At 37.4% G+C, this 14,710-nt stretch overlaps 1 protein-coding gene across 3 annotated transcripts in view; it reads left to right on the forward strand.

Moving 5' to 3' along the window:
* The window catches only part of NDC1 (NDC1 transmembrane nucleoporin), a 55,572-nt gene that overhangs the window by 4,129 nt on the left and 36,733 nt on the right, over nucleotides 1-14,710 (forward strand). For all 3 annotated transcript variants that reach the window (XM_020871390.2, XM_020871391.2, XM_020871392.2), the window contains exons 3-7: nucleotides 1,628-1,729; nucleotides 3,841-4,015; nucleotides 5,325-5,463; nucleotides 9,772-9,880; nucleotides 14,394-14,445. In XM_020871390.2, the coding sequence (XP_020727049.2) occupies nucleotides 1,628-1,729; nucleotides 3,841-4,015; nucleotides 5,325-5,463; nucleotides 9,772-9,880; nucleotides 14,394-14,445 (577 nt within the window). The remainder of the gene's footprint in view (nucleotides 1-1,627; nucleotides 1,730-3,840; nucleotides 4,016-5,324; nucleotides 5,464-9,771; nucleotides 9,881-14,393; nucleotides 14,446-14,710) is intronic.

Consider the following 14,710-nt stretch of genomic DNA (forward strand, 5'->3'; position numbering starts at 1 on the left):
GCTAGGCACCATGCTAAGTGCCTTAAGTATATTCTTTTTTTTGGCCACTCCTCACGGCATATTGGGGTCTTACTTCCCCAACAAGGGATCGAACTTGCACCCCTTGCAGTGGAGAAGTGGAGTCTTAACCACTGTCCCACCAGGGAAATCCCAGGATGTTACTTCTTATCCTTCCTATTAATACAACCTTGTATGATAAGAATGAGGTAGTATTCCTACTTAAATGAGGGACCTGAGACTCAGGTTATAAGTCTGTGCAGAGACGCAGCTAGTGAGTAACTGAACTAGGATTTGCATATTGGTCTCTGACTTCAAAGCCTATGTTTTTTCCACTCCCCCACACTAGAATTTAGAGAGAAAAAAAGAGAGAAATGTTCAAAGAGTAGATTTTGAAGCCTTTTAAGGTCTTGCCTAAGGCTAAAAGGCACAAATACTCTTGAAATTCTTCCTTGCCCCCTCCCCTTCAAAATGGTAACAATAAATTTCTTTTGCTTTGGAAAGTGGGAAGTATGTTGTTAATTTTTCAGAAGAAATGCCAGTTTTCAGAGAGTTAAAAGCTTTACCTTATGGCCTTTGGAGAGAGATTGCTGCTAAGCAATTGAAGCCATTTTAAGTTTTTTGTTGAGACGTATCAGTCGCTTTTTGGGTAAATCTCACAGTCAGATGAAGTTAAGCCATAAGCTGGTACCAGGGTGGCAAGTGTTTCTGTAACCACTTTGCCTGTGTCTGCATCACTCATGCTTGTGTACTTGCAACTTTAGAATATTCAATATTGTGATCTAGAGCCATTACCAGTTGTTAGGGATTGGTACTTCAGACAAAAACTTTTTGCTGTTTCGTGGCCCAAGGGTTCTTTAATTTTAGTGTCCCTTTTTCTCCAGATTGGATTTGATTTATTCCATTTTTCTCATCAAATATTACTTGTCTGCTTCAACCTTTGCTTCATAAAGTCTTTACAGAAAAATTTAGTCCTTCCTTCCTTATTTCCAGCCACATGAATTAGTTCTTTCACTCTTTTAGCTTAGTGTAATGCTTGAGAAGTTTACTTGTGGATGCTTAATAATTTTTCAGTAATTTTGGTCAATGAATTAAAGTTTTAAAAATAATTGGTCTCATTTAATCTATTTAACAAACATGTCCATATTTTTATTCTCTTGTTTATGTTTTTAGGCATAATATATATATATTTTAAACTGTCACATTTTTTAGATGGAATATTGATGAACCACTCTAAAATGTGAATGTATTAGTATTTCATGAATTTTTATTTTTAATTCTGTTCATTTGGTTGATGTACAGATTATTCTGTTTCTAGAAATGTTACTTTTTTAGCTATAGGGACTAATTGCATTTAAGAAGGGGTCTGAAAAATATTTACATTTTAGAAAGAAACTTTGTTGGTATATTACTAAATGTGGTAGTTCTCTGTTTTACATGAAATATGTTTTCATATGGTATTATTTGTCTGATGTTATCATCTGGGTCATCTAAAAGAAATTCTGGTATAATTTTAAAGATAAGTTTTTAAATTAAAATTAGAGTTGTGGTTCAAAACCCCCTTTTTATTGCAGTATACTAAACATGACAATATGACTGAACTCACTAATTCATCTCTCTTTTGTTTTAGCTTCTTTCAATGATCTGTATAATTCCTACATTATCTTTTACCTTCTGCTGCTGTCGGTGGTAATTGTGATAATAAGTATTTTCAATGTGGAGTTCTATACAGGTGAGTTTTCAAATGTTAACCATCTTTAAAATAACTGGGTTTATTTTACTAAGAGCAGACATAATGAATTTTATATGTGGATGTGTACATCAGAGGCTGTATTTTGTGTCAGAGTTTTAGAATGTATATAGAATTATATGCTTTTGAGTGTCTTATTGTAAAATTTATTTGATACTTTCTCTGATTTTAAAAAATAATTAGCACTCTTAGGACAAATTGTATGATTCCACTTATATATATGAGGTTTCTAGAGTAGTCTCGAATTCATGGAGATATGAATTAGAATGATGGTTACCAGGGACTTGAGGGAGGAGGGAGTGGGGAATTGTTCAGTGGATACAGAGTTAATAGGTACAGGGGAAGATGGAAAAGTTTGGAGATGGATGGTGGTGGTGGCTGTACAACAATGTGAGTCTACTTAAAACTATATACTTAAAACGGTAATTTTTAAAAATATAACTCCTTTATAGAGTATGAGATCAAGACCAGATGATTTCTGAGTTCCTTTTCAAATATTAAAGTCTATAATTCTGTGATTTTGGTATAACAAAATGTAAAATGTAATATGTTTTGCCTTGGGAGAATCACCTGCTAGATTTCAGAGTTTTTTACTTTTTCTCAATTTCTCTCCTTGCTCTTCCTGCCTTTTCAGATTCCTTAAGTCTGTCCTTGAGGTAAAATGAGAAGCTTTAAGCTATACTTCTTTTTTTCACTATACGTTCCTCTTTTTAGCTCTTTAGTACTTCCTGGCCAGATATGATATACAATTTCACATTGTTCTCTGGATTTTATAATATACCCCTTTTCTTTGCTTTTCTAATCCCTCCCTACTTGCTGATGGATCTCTTTTTCTATTCAAGCCATCTATAGAACCCCTTGACTTACAGTTAGCTTTTTTGGTGGGGGGAGGGGGGTGGTGGCCTGTGCTACATGGCTTGCATGATCTTAGTTCTCCAACCAGGAATTGAATCTGTGCCCTCTGCAGTGGAAGTGTGAAGTCTTAACCACTGGACCACCTGGGAAGTCTTCATCTAGTTTTTCTAAAAGCCTGACTAGTCACTTTGGCTCATTCCTTCAACGTTCATTATGCATTACATTGTGCCATGCATTGTGTAGGGATAGGAGATGTTTGGTCCCAGTTTTCCCCAAGAGGTCTCAATGAATGCTGAGCCAGTAATACACTGGATAGTAGGAGAGTATATAGGAGCAACATTTACCCAGCATGGTGAACTTCCTGAGGAGATGACGTTTAAACCAAGCCTTGAAGGGAATGAGTATATTAAGTAGACAAGGAAGAAAAATGACTTTCTAGGGGAAAGATATAGCATATAAAAAGGTTTAATGACATCAGAAGGTTTGGTATATGTTCAGAGTATAAGTCAGTTACACAGTCAGTAGGTCTTGTGGCCTTTCTGGTAGGGAGGGGAAGGTGATAGCATCCTGTTTTCCAGATTGTGAAGCATCTAAACCTACTCCCTTGATGCTTAGTTTTCCACCATACTTGGTGTCTATTAAATACTGTAAGAATTAAAAGAAGACTGTGTACAAAGATAGGTCACAGAACCCTGTGCCAGCTGTTTTCAAAGGCCAGCATCCCTCACCTCCTCCCCACTCTTGCCTCCCCTAGTTCACCTTGCAAGCATTTATTTCAGTATTCAGTGTTGTCATTATTTACCTAGTTTGTGGTTTATTTTTCCAGATAGACTATATATTGTCAATTCAAAATGCTGAAATAAGGGTAACTTGCTGGAAGACAGGCACTATCTTAAAATTATTGTTTATTCCTTTAGGGCAGTAAGGGGAGTGGCAGGGTAGGCACTATTTGAGCTGTCCGGAAATCTTAATTAGAAAGAATTGAAAAATGTTAATCATACTATCCTTAATTTTCATCTCTCTAGATTCTTTGGTTTTTGTTTTTCTGTGTGTATCTGTATTTACTCAGTCTTTTTTCAAATTGTTTTAACTCAGAATGTTTCTGTACTATGTTTTATACTGACTCGGTGTCTTCCTGCCCCTTGGAGTATTTATGCAAGGAGGAGAGGGAAGAGTTTAGGTCCTCTTGCTTCATATGCTGTGGATTATAAAGCTACAGTCTTGTGTTTTGTTTTCAGTTGTGCCTTCCATTCCCTGCTCAAGACTGGCACTGATAGGGAAGATCCTTCATCCGCAGCAGCTCATGCACTCCTTTATTCACGCTGCAATGGGAATGATGATGGCTTGGTGTGCTACAGTGATAACCAAAGGCCAATACAGCTTTCTTGTGGTTCCCTGCACTGGTACTGAGAGGTAATATTCCATATATTTTTTATAAGGATCCTTGTTTAGTTATTAATCCAAATGTGACCTGTATACATTAATAGTTTATGGACATTCTTTACTTTCCAGACTTCTGTTAAAAAGTGCTTTCTCACATACATCAAATGTTTTTGATGTTTTATGTTTGTTGAATTCAATAGTTTTTTTAAAACCATCTGTGCAAGGTGCTATTCTAGATGCTGTTGGATTTATTAGAATGATTTACATATGGACTACAAGCTCCTTCAGAGTTGAGAACAGTAGGTGGTGTAAGACATGGATGCAAATGAATATATGGGGAGAGGAGTAGAAATGTGGGAGAAATAGGATGTAACAGGAAGAAAATGAAATGTGCAGATCAAACTTGTGGGAGTTCAGAAAGCAGGGAGGGATCCGTACCTGGCTTCTGGGAGGAGGTGGCATTTAGGTTGGGGTTTGAAAGAAGGATAATATGGGAAGAATGAAAAAATTTTTAAAATAATTACAACTACCTTCTTCAGTAGAATACATTTATAATTTTGAAACATACACAGTTCTTGAACAGATGACATTGATATAAATATCAAGTTGATATTCTGATTTTAAAAAGCAAAAAAGATTTCTGGAGTAGTCTTTAAGTTCTCAATTAGCCATTACTTTTATACAGTGTTCATGACTACTGAATACTTGATTTCCTTTTGTCCGCCAGTTACTGTCAAATAGGGCAGGCTTTTTTCCTAATGTGGTAAATGTTCTTTAGTGAAAGGGTTCCCATGAAGGATTGCCTGCTTGTAAGAGACAACACAGAGAGAAGCCCAAAGTTACGGCATCTCCATCAGGTATATAGCCTTCATTTAGAGTTCTTCCTAGCCCAGATACAGTTTACCAGTAACTAAAAAGCACCATTGCTTACTGTCACAGGAGACATTCTTAACCTTACCTGATTTCCAAATGAGCTGAGCTAGAGTTTTGATTTTTGTTTTGTTCTTAAAATGGGAAGATTTATTAAGGTTTTTCTGCAAAAGTAACAGCCAAGCCCATGCTTCTTAAGAGAAGTGATTAGCAGGAAATTTATGTCATACCTTGGGCCCAGAACCACAGGATTCTTCTTAGTTTTAACTAAAGGTCAAATTCTCATGCATCAGAGGAAAGGGTTTTGTTAATCTTTTGCCCACACTTAACCTAAAATACACCCTTATGTTAGAATTTGGGGCATTTCTTAAGTAATTAAGTCAAAGCTTTTCCTTCAGTAAATATTGAGCATAAAATGGTGATATGTGTCCCTGGCTATTGAATTAATAACCTCACTTTTCCCTTTCAGCTTGGATAGCCCTGCTGTACAAACCTGCTTAAATGAGTATCACCTTTTCTTCCTACTGGCTGGAGCATTTATGGGCTATAGCTATAGCCTCCTGTATTTTATTAACAATATGAACTATCTTCCATTTCCCATCATACAGGTAAGCTGTCATTTGAGCATTTCCTTATGTCAGAATTTGGCTGGGTTAGAATCGCCCTGGTGATTCTGTATATAACTGGCCTCATCTGATTAATTCAAGATTCGATCAGTGAAACTTAGGACTCAAAATGCCATTTGGAGAGGAGATCTTTGTCTTCATGAGACTTGAGTGTCTGGGAGCTGCAGTTACCCTTCCTGCTGCGTCTCTCAGAACACCGCTTTGCTCCACTCTTTCCCTCCTTGCTAGTGGTGGCAGCTGCTGTGACCAGGCAGGGCTGGGGGAGGGTAATGATGACACTCATGCAAAGTACCTCTGTGCGGCTGCCAGCTTCTTTTTGAACCTAAGAATCTCAGTAGCCTGAGGATGTACAAGTAAATATAGAACATGTCAGTTACATTCTGAACAAATAAAACAGTTTGATTGGTTTGAGTGGGATAGTTTAGACTGTCTTTCACTTAGGTTTTTAAAAATCCACTAATTTGGTAGAAGCTGTCCCCTCCTGTGGCAGGAGAGAGAAAGGTAGGTTGAGGTTTCTCCAGTGCCACCAAGGGTCTCTGGAGCCTGTTGCCGCTGTTCTTGACTGTGCTGTTATTCGCTTTATTCCTGCTCTACAGCATACTGAATACCGGGCTTTGGAGTAAAACTTAGAACTAGCTCCTGCTAGGACCCAGTCTGGGAGGGAGAGAGTGGGGGAGGGATGTATAGATAAATGATATGCCACGAGAGTGTAAATATTAAGAGTGTGATGGATTAGGGTTCTCCTGGTTTAACTAAAGTTTTCACATGCCTGTTGCATTCTTGAGAACAATCCGATGAAAATACACCTACTGCAAAGAAATAGCACTCACAGGCAAGAATGTGGCGCTTACCTCTCTGCTGTCTGTGAGCCTATGACAGGGAGTCCTGTTATAAGTTCTTCACATCTTGTGAAGGTGAGTTAAAAGCAGAGTGCCGTCTTCGCTACCTCAGAATATTACAAGGAGAAAGATCCCAAAATCCTGGGAATCATCTTTGATCCAAACATCATTAAGAATATAGAAAATGAAGAAAAGAAAGTACTAGAGAAAAATTAGATTACTCCCAAATATCTTGCTCCTTCATGGACTTCAGTTGATAGTGAAAGCCTGTTTAACATCACAAATGTGTAAGGGAGTGAACAAGGAGAGTCCAGTATTGATAGTGTTGATAAATTATTGTTTATACCATGTAATGCACATTTGTAAAATTTGACAGCTAAATTTTTTGTAATTTCTTTTGATAAAATTTTGGATTCACTCTTGTGTATTTTTCCAGATCCTTCATTGTATATTTATAAATATAGTAGCTGTAATATTATATATTTGGTGGGTTGGGGTTTTCATAAATACTTTTATTTTGCGCATATTATTCAATAACTACTTTTTCATGTAACAATATGAAAAATTAGATCTTTTAAAAAATATAGTATTTTAACCAATTTGCTGTTAGTCCATTAGGTTTTTTTTTTTTTTTTTTAAACTTGCTTCTGCTACAAAACTCAGTTCTGTTGCCCTTATTAGATTCTTAATGACTGACTGATAGGGAAAAGCACAACATTGGTGTGGAGCAGGGTACAAAGAAATGGATAAATACCAAGATAGGCTTGGTAAGGTATACACCAACAAGACTATTTGAAAATTTATTAAATTAGATAAGATTTATATAGCCAGACACATAGTGAATCTTTGAACAGGCAAAGGATAGCTCATAGCCAAATCACAGAAGAACCCAACAAGGAATTGAAAAGCATTTCATCTTAGGAGCAATAAGAGGATATATTAGCTTTCTCTGTATATCTAACTGCTTCTGTAGCCTCTCTGGACCCTTGTAAGTGATGGTTAAGGTGAGAGCTGCAATAGTAATAGTATAGGAACTATGCCCTTTTTATTGGAAGGTGAAGGTGAGATAGTGGTAGCACCCAGTGACTGCATGGAATAGGTGCAATTCTGCATCTTGAACTTTGAAAGTATTAATAAACCAGGATACTTCAAGCTGTATAGTTAGTGACCAAGTATTCATTTTATCTGGGCTGCTTTTTGTAAGATACTGTTGGAATCTGCAGATATGGTATGAAGACAAAACCTCTGCCTAAGGACTTTGCTGTCCTTCTGTTTCTGAAATCCTTAAAGAAGGACCAGCCCTAATATAAACACAAAGGAAGACCAGAACTTGGGAAGTCCATCTTTGGTTCTTCAGGTTTCCTCAGATCCTCTCCAGTAATATAAAAATATTTTTCCCATTGGCATTTTTAGGGTACGCAACCCTTGTTTCGCAAGAAGTGTAGTTTTTTCAGAGAAAACCTTTCATATTTTTCTTGCTTGATTCTTTACTCTTAGATGTTAGCACTGGGAGGCACCCACTAAGGAGCTGTCTAACTGGTTCAGCCGTATTCTCTCTCAGGTAGTTAGATAGGTGATGGGGCTTACTTGATGTACAGAAAAAGGCAGATTATAGCTCAGGTCTGCTGAGCTTAGGCTTGTGTCTTCTTTACTACCTCCTGTTTTTCTGCACACCCCATGTGAAAAATTTTAGTGTAGAGGCATTATACACTATCTTTAAGGTTTCAGGCTCTGAAGCCAGCCAGCCTGCATTAAAATCACAGATTTTTGTTTTGCTAACTGGTAACATTGGTTAAATTACTTAACCTCTTTGTGCCTTGGTTTTCTCAGCTGTACGATGGGCATAAAAATAGGGGGTTGTTGTGAGGTTTAAATGGATTAATACATTTAAAGTGCTTGGAATAGTACCTGGTATGTGGTAAGTGTCCAAAAAGTGTTAGCTGTTAATTATTATGTTGTTCATACTCAACTTCATCTTGATATTCCTTACTATATTAGGTTGGTGAAAAAGTAATGGCCGTTTTGGACCATGAATTTTAAACCATTATAACTAGGCTGAAACACATCTTTATTCATCAAAATAGGAACCATTACAGTCAACACATTTTTGCCAACGAGAAATAAGTTTGTTTATTCTCGTACTATAAAAATCTGTGCTTTGGGATTTAACAAATTCTTGGAAAGCATTTTCTGCCTCTTGCTGGTTGTGAAAGCATTCTCTCTGCAAAAAGTTCTCAGGATGCTCTAAGAAGTGGTGGGTGGTTGGCAAGAGATCAGGTGAATATGACGAATGAAGCAAAACTTCGTAGCCTAGTTCTTTGAACTTTTTAAGCGTTGGTTGTGGGACGTGCAGTCAGATGTTTTGGGGAAGAATTGGACCCATTCTGTTGACTGTTGAAGTTTTCAGTGCATCTCATCGATTTGCTGAGCATACTTCTCAGGTGTAATGGTTTCGCCAGGATTCAGAAAGGTGTGGTGGATCATTTAGGCAGCAAGCCACCAAACAGTGACCATGACCTTTTTTGGGTGCAAGTTTGGCTTTGGGAAGTATCTTGGAGCTTTTCAGTCCAACCACTGAGCTAGTCTCTACTGGTTGTATAAAATCCCCTTTTTGTCACTCGTTATCTGATCGGGAAATGGTTTGTTGTTGTGTAGAATAACAGAAGACAACACTTGCAAATGATGGTTTTTGAATTTGCAGTCAACTCATGAGGCACCCACTTATCAAGCTTTTTGACCTTTCCAGTTTGCTTCAAATGCCAAATGATCACAGAACGGTCGACTGTGAGTTCTTTGGCAGCTTCTTGTGTAGTTGTAAGAGGATCAGCTTCAGTGATCCTGTCAATTGGTCGTTGTCAGCTTCTGATGGCTGGCCACTGCACTTCTCATCCTCAAGGCTTTTGTCTCCTTTGCAAAACTTCTTGAACCACCTCTGTACTGTACTTCATTAGCAGTTCCTGGGCCAAATGCATTGTTGATGTTTTGATTTGTCTCTGCTGCTTTATGACCCATTTTCAATAAGAAAATCGCTCAGATTTGCTTTTTGTCTAACATCATTTCCCTAGTCTAAAATAAATACGAAATAAACAGCAAGTAATGAGTCATAAGCAAAAAATAAATAAATAATGCAAGAAATACACCTTAAACATAACCACATTTATTTAAGAATGTATTCCAATATCAAACAGCAAAGTTCAACAATGCAGAATCACAGTTACTTTTGCACCAACCTAATAGATTGATACTGTTAATTTTCTCATTTCTGATGTCATATAAATGAGGTGCCATATAATAAAGTATTAAATATTTTAACATCAGAGATAGTTGATTTTTTTTACCTCTGGAATAGACTTTGTCTTCTTATGTGTGAACTGTTGTGTGCTTGCTTTAGAATAAAGTAGAACCTTTCTTTGAATGTGTTATTTGATTCTGGTTTTCTTTTTTTCCACAGCAATACAAGTTCTTACGCTTCAGGAGGTCTCTGCTCTTGCTAGTTAAGCATAGTTGTGTGGAATCACTGTTCCTGCTTAGAAATTTCTGCATTGTATATTATTTTCTTGGTAAGAATTTCTCCTTTTTGATACAGTGTATGTATTAGCTCACAGCTCAAGAAATGTCAGTTAAAAAGCCGTTCTTAATTGTATTCATATATTTCCTACTGATGCTGGGAAACATTGAGGGCAAGAAGAGAAGGGGGTGACAGAGGATGAGATGGTTGGATGGCCTCACTGATTCAATGGAGATGAGTTTGCGCAAACTCAGGGAAATAGTGAAGGACAGGTAAGCCTGGCGTGGTGCAGTTCATGGCATCGCAGAGTTGGATACAATTTAGTGACCGAACAACAATAACAGTAGAAGGTGTGTGATTAGCCCAACTGATTGCTTGTTTTCATTAAATGTTTAGATTGAAACGTTCAAAGACTAGTTAAGAGAGAATATTGTTAAAGAAAATGTGGCATATACATATAATGCAGTAAATAGCCTTAAAAAAGAAGGAAATCTTGTCACATACTGCAACACGGATGAAGGTTAAGGACATTATACTAAGTGAAATAAGACAGGCACAAAATGACTACATTATCCCACTTACACGAGGTGTCTAAAGTAGTCAAACTCTTAGAAACAGAGAGTAGAATAGTGGTTGTCAGGGGCTGGAGGGAGGGGAGAAAGGAGAGTTGTTCAGTGGATAAAGTTGTTCATTTGCTAAGCTGTGTCCAACTTTTTGCAACCCAGTGGACTGTAGCATGCCAGGCTTCCCTCTCCTTCACTGTCTCTGGGAGTTTGCTCAGATGTCCACTGAGTCAGTGATGCCATCCAACTGTCTCATCCAGTGCCACCTTCTGCTTTTGCCTTCTGTCTTTCCCAGCATCATGGTCTTTTCCAGTGAGTCAGCACTTCACATCAAGTGGCCTAAGTTTTGGAGCTTCAGCATCAGTTCTTCCAATGACTATTCAGGGTTGATTTCCTTTAGAATTGATTGGTTTGAACTCCTTGCTGTCCAAGGGACTCTCCAGAGTCTTCTCCAGCACTGTAATTCAAACGCGTCAATTCTTTGGTGTTCAGCCTTCTTTCTGGTCCAACTTTCACATCTGTGCATGATTACTGGGAAAACCATAGTTTTGACTATACAGACCTTTGTCGGCAAAGTGATGTCTTTGCTTTTTAATCTAGGTTTTTCATAGTTTTCCTTCCAGGAAGCAAGCATCTTTTAATTTCATGGCTGCAGTCACTGTCAGCAGTGATTTTGGAATCTAAGAAAATAAATCTGTCACTGCTTCCACTTTTTCCTCTTTTATTTGCTATGAAGTGATGGGACTGGATACTATAATCTTAGTTTTTTGAATGTTGAGTTTTAAGCCAACTTTTTCACTCTCCTCTTTCACCCTCATCAAGAAGCTCTTTAGTTCCTCTTCACTTTCTGCCATTAGAGTGGTATCATCTGTATATCTGAAGTTGTTGATATTTCTCCTGGCAATCTTGATTCTACTTGTGATTCATCCAGCCCAGAATTTTGCGTGATGTACTCTGCATAGAAGTTAAATAAGCAGGGTGACAATATGCAGCTTTGATGTACTCCTTTCCCAATTTGGAACCAGTCTGTTGTTCCATGTCCAGTTCTAACTGTTGCTTCTTGACTTGCATACAGTTTCTCAGGAGACAGGTAAGGTGGTCTGGTATTCCCATCTCTTTGAGAATTCTCTACAGTTTGTTGTGATCCACACAGAGGCTTTAGCATAGTCAATGAAGCAGAAGTAGGTATTTTTCTGAAATTCCTTTGCCTTCTCTATGATCCAATGAATGTTGGCAACTTGATCTCTGGTTCCTCTGCCTTTTCTAAACCCAGCTTGTACATCTGGAAGTTCTTGATTCATGTACTCTTGAAACCTAACTTGAAGGATTTTGAGCATAACCTTACTAGCATGTGAAATGAGTGCAGCTGTGTGGTAGTTTGAACATTCTTTGGCATTGCCTTTCTTTGGGATTGGAATGAAAACTGACCTTTTCCAGTCCTGTGGCCACTGCTGAGTTTTCCAAATTTGCTGGCATATTGACTGAAGCGCTTTAACAGAATCATCTAGGGATTTAAAATAGCTCAGCTGAAATTCCATTACCTCTACTAACTTTGTTCAAAGTAATGCTTCCTTAGGCGCATTTGACTTCATATTCCAGGCTGTCTGGCTCTAGGTGAGTGATCACACCATCGTGGTTTTGTAGGCCATTAAGACCTTTTTTGTATAGTTCTTCTGTGTATTCTTGCCATCACTTCTTAATCTCTTCTGCTTCTATCAAGTCCTTACCTTTTCTGTTCTTTATCATGCCCATTCTTGCAAGTGTTCCCTTGATATCTGCAATTTTCCTGAAGAGATCTCTAGTCTTTCCCATCTACTATTTTTTTCTACTTCTCTGCATTGTTCATTTAAGAAGGTTTTCTTATCTCTCCTTGTTATTCTGTGGGACTCTCCATTTGTTTGGGTATGTCTTTCCCTTTCTTCCTTGCTTTTCACTTCTCTTCAATGGATATAGAATTTCAGTTTTACAAGGTAAAACATATCTGGAGATCTGTTGTATGACAAAGCACCATATAGTGTTTATACACTTAAAAATGGCTGCAATGGTAAATTTTTTTTCTTTTTTTATGATGGTAAATTTTATGTGTTTTTTTTTTTAACTTTTTCTAGTTTTTATTCAAGTATTGTCCATTTACAATGTTGTATTAGTTTCAGGTATAAAGCAAAGTGATTCAGCTATGTATTAATATATAATATAATATTATACTGTACTTTGTGTTATATATTCGTGTCCGACTCTTTGCGACCCCATGGACTGTAGCCTACCAGGCTTCTCCCATAGGATTTTCCAGGAGAGGGTACTGGAGTGGGTTGCCATTTCCTTCTCCATATGTGTTTTTATCTCATAAAAAATGTATTCTTTAAAAAAAGAGAAAATATGTCATTTGGTCATTATAATAACATATTACTTTTTATAACATTTTTGTAACTTGCTACTAATACAACAAGTTCAATTCTAAAGGAAATAAACCCTGAATATTCACTGGAAGGATTGATGCTGAAGCTCCAGTACTTTGGGCCATCTGATGTGAAGAGCCAACTCATTGGAAAAGACCCTGATTCTGGGAAAGAATGAGGGCAGGGGGAGAAGGAGCAACAGAGGATGACATGGTTGGATGGCATCACCAATTCAACAGACATGAGTTTGAGCCAACTCCAGAGATAGTGAAGGACAGGAGAGTCTGGCATGCTGCAGTCCATGGGGCTGTAAGAGTCGAACATGACGTAGTGACTGAACAACAATAACTGATGTGACAGAAATATCTTGTTGATCAAGAAACATTATGGGGCTTCCCAGGTGGTGCAGTGGTTTAGAATCCACCTGCCAGTTCAGGAAGGCGTGAGAGATTCTGGTTTGATCTCTGGGTTGGGAAGGTTCCCTGGAATAGGAAAGGGCAACCCACTTCAGTATTCTTTCCTGGAAAATTCCATGGACAGAGGAGCCTGGTGGGCTACAGTCTGTGGGGTTGCGAAGAGTTGGACATGACTGAGTGACTGATCATACACACAAAGAAATATTATAGAATATACTAATGTGAATTTTAAGCACAAAGATGCAGCTTATTTAGTATAATGAACAGGACAAGTTGAATGGAAGACTTAAATGCAAATATCAACACATTAATATAAACAAATTCCAGCGTTCTAAAATAAATACTCTTTTCAGACTGTTTCTGAACATTTCCTAGTCCTATTTTTCTGTGGAATAATTTTATAAAATTGTTCTATTTATATAGGCCATTCTGTTGTCTGCTGTTAAAAGTTTTTAGTTAACTATTAAAAGCATGTAGAAAAATGGATTGTTGTCATTTTAATGTTAACACTTTGTTGTTTTTTGTTAACCTACTGCAGTCAGCCTGGCTGGTACCCTTTGGGCTGACATAGCAGCTGTGTCAGCATATCCATGGTCAGCTAATTCTTCTGTAATTCCAGTTGTATTTCATTCAGATTTTATTTTCAGTATTAACATTTTTCCTTTCTTTGTTGCACTTTAGTCTTTTTGTCCAGTTTCCTCTTTCAGTTTTTCATTTTTGTAAAATGTCATGAGCATTTATCATGGGAGATAAAGAGGCAACACAACTATATTCTTTGCTGTCTGTGCCAGAACTGAATAAGAGATGTGACTAATCACTAACAGTACTTTGAAAAAAAGAATGCCCAGCTGTTATCTATATGCTGATTTGTGTACTACTGAAAAGCTAGAGTACTATATTCAGTTACATACAGCTGATGTCAGTAACTGAAATTTGAATTGTGTTGTTGGGAGCTGGTGTTATTTAATTAAACTATAGTAACTGAAATATGTATATGTTGGACCCATGCAAAGCAAGGACTGTCTAGAAATTACTCTCTTTTCCTGCCCATTCCTAATCCAACTCTAGCTTTGACTGAGGTCTTTGTGTCTACTTGGTCATCTCATCAATCTCATATTCCAAAGCATGATGGTTTATTTTGTTAATTTTTTATAATTATAGCATGTTTTTTTTTTTTTCCCCTCTCTCAGGTCATATTCCCAAAGCTTGGATTAGCACTGCCATGGACCTTCGGGTAGATGAGTAAGTGTCGCATGAAAAGTCTAATTTTAATTATCTTAATTGTTTCCATCCTCTTAGTTTGCTACTTTGCAGATGTTTTATTTAAATTTAGCCTTTACATGAAAGAAAATTGTATTCAGAGGCTTCCCTGGCAATCCAGTGGTTATGGCTTCATGTTGCCAATGCAGAGGGCATGGGTTCGATCCGTGGTGGGAGAACCAAGATCCCACATGCAGCGTGGCCAAAAAATATTATTAAAAGAATTGTGTTCGTTTTTGAATATATA

The sequence above is a fragment of the Odocoileus virginianus genome, chromosome 5 (genome assembly GCF_023699985.2).
Source record: "Odocoileus virginianus isolate 20LAN1187 ecotype Illinois chromosome 5, Ovbor_1.2, whole genome shotgun sequence".
Lineage (NCBI taxonomy): Eukaryota > Metazoa > Chordata > Mammalia > Artiodactyla > Cervidae > Odocoileus > Odocoileus virginianus.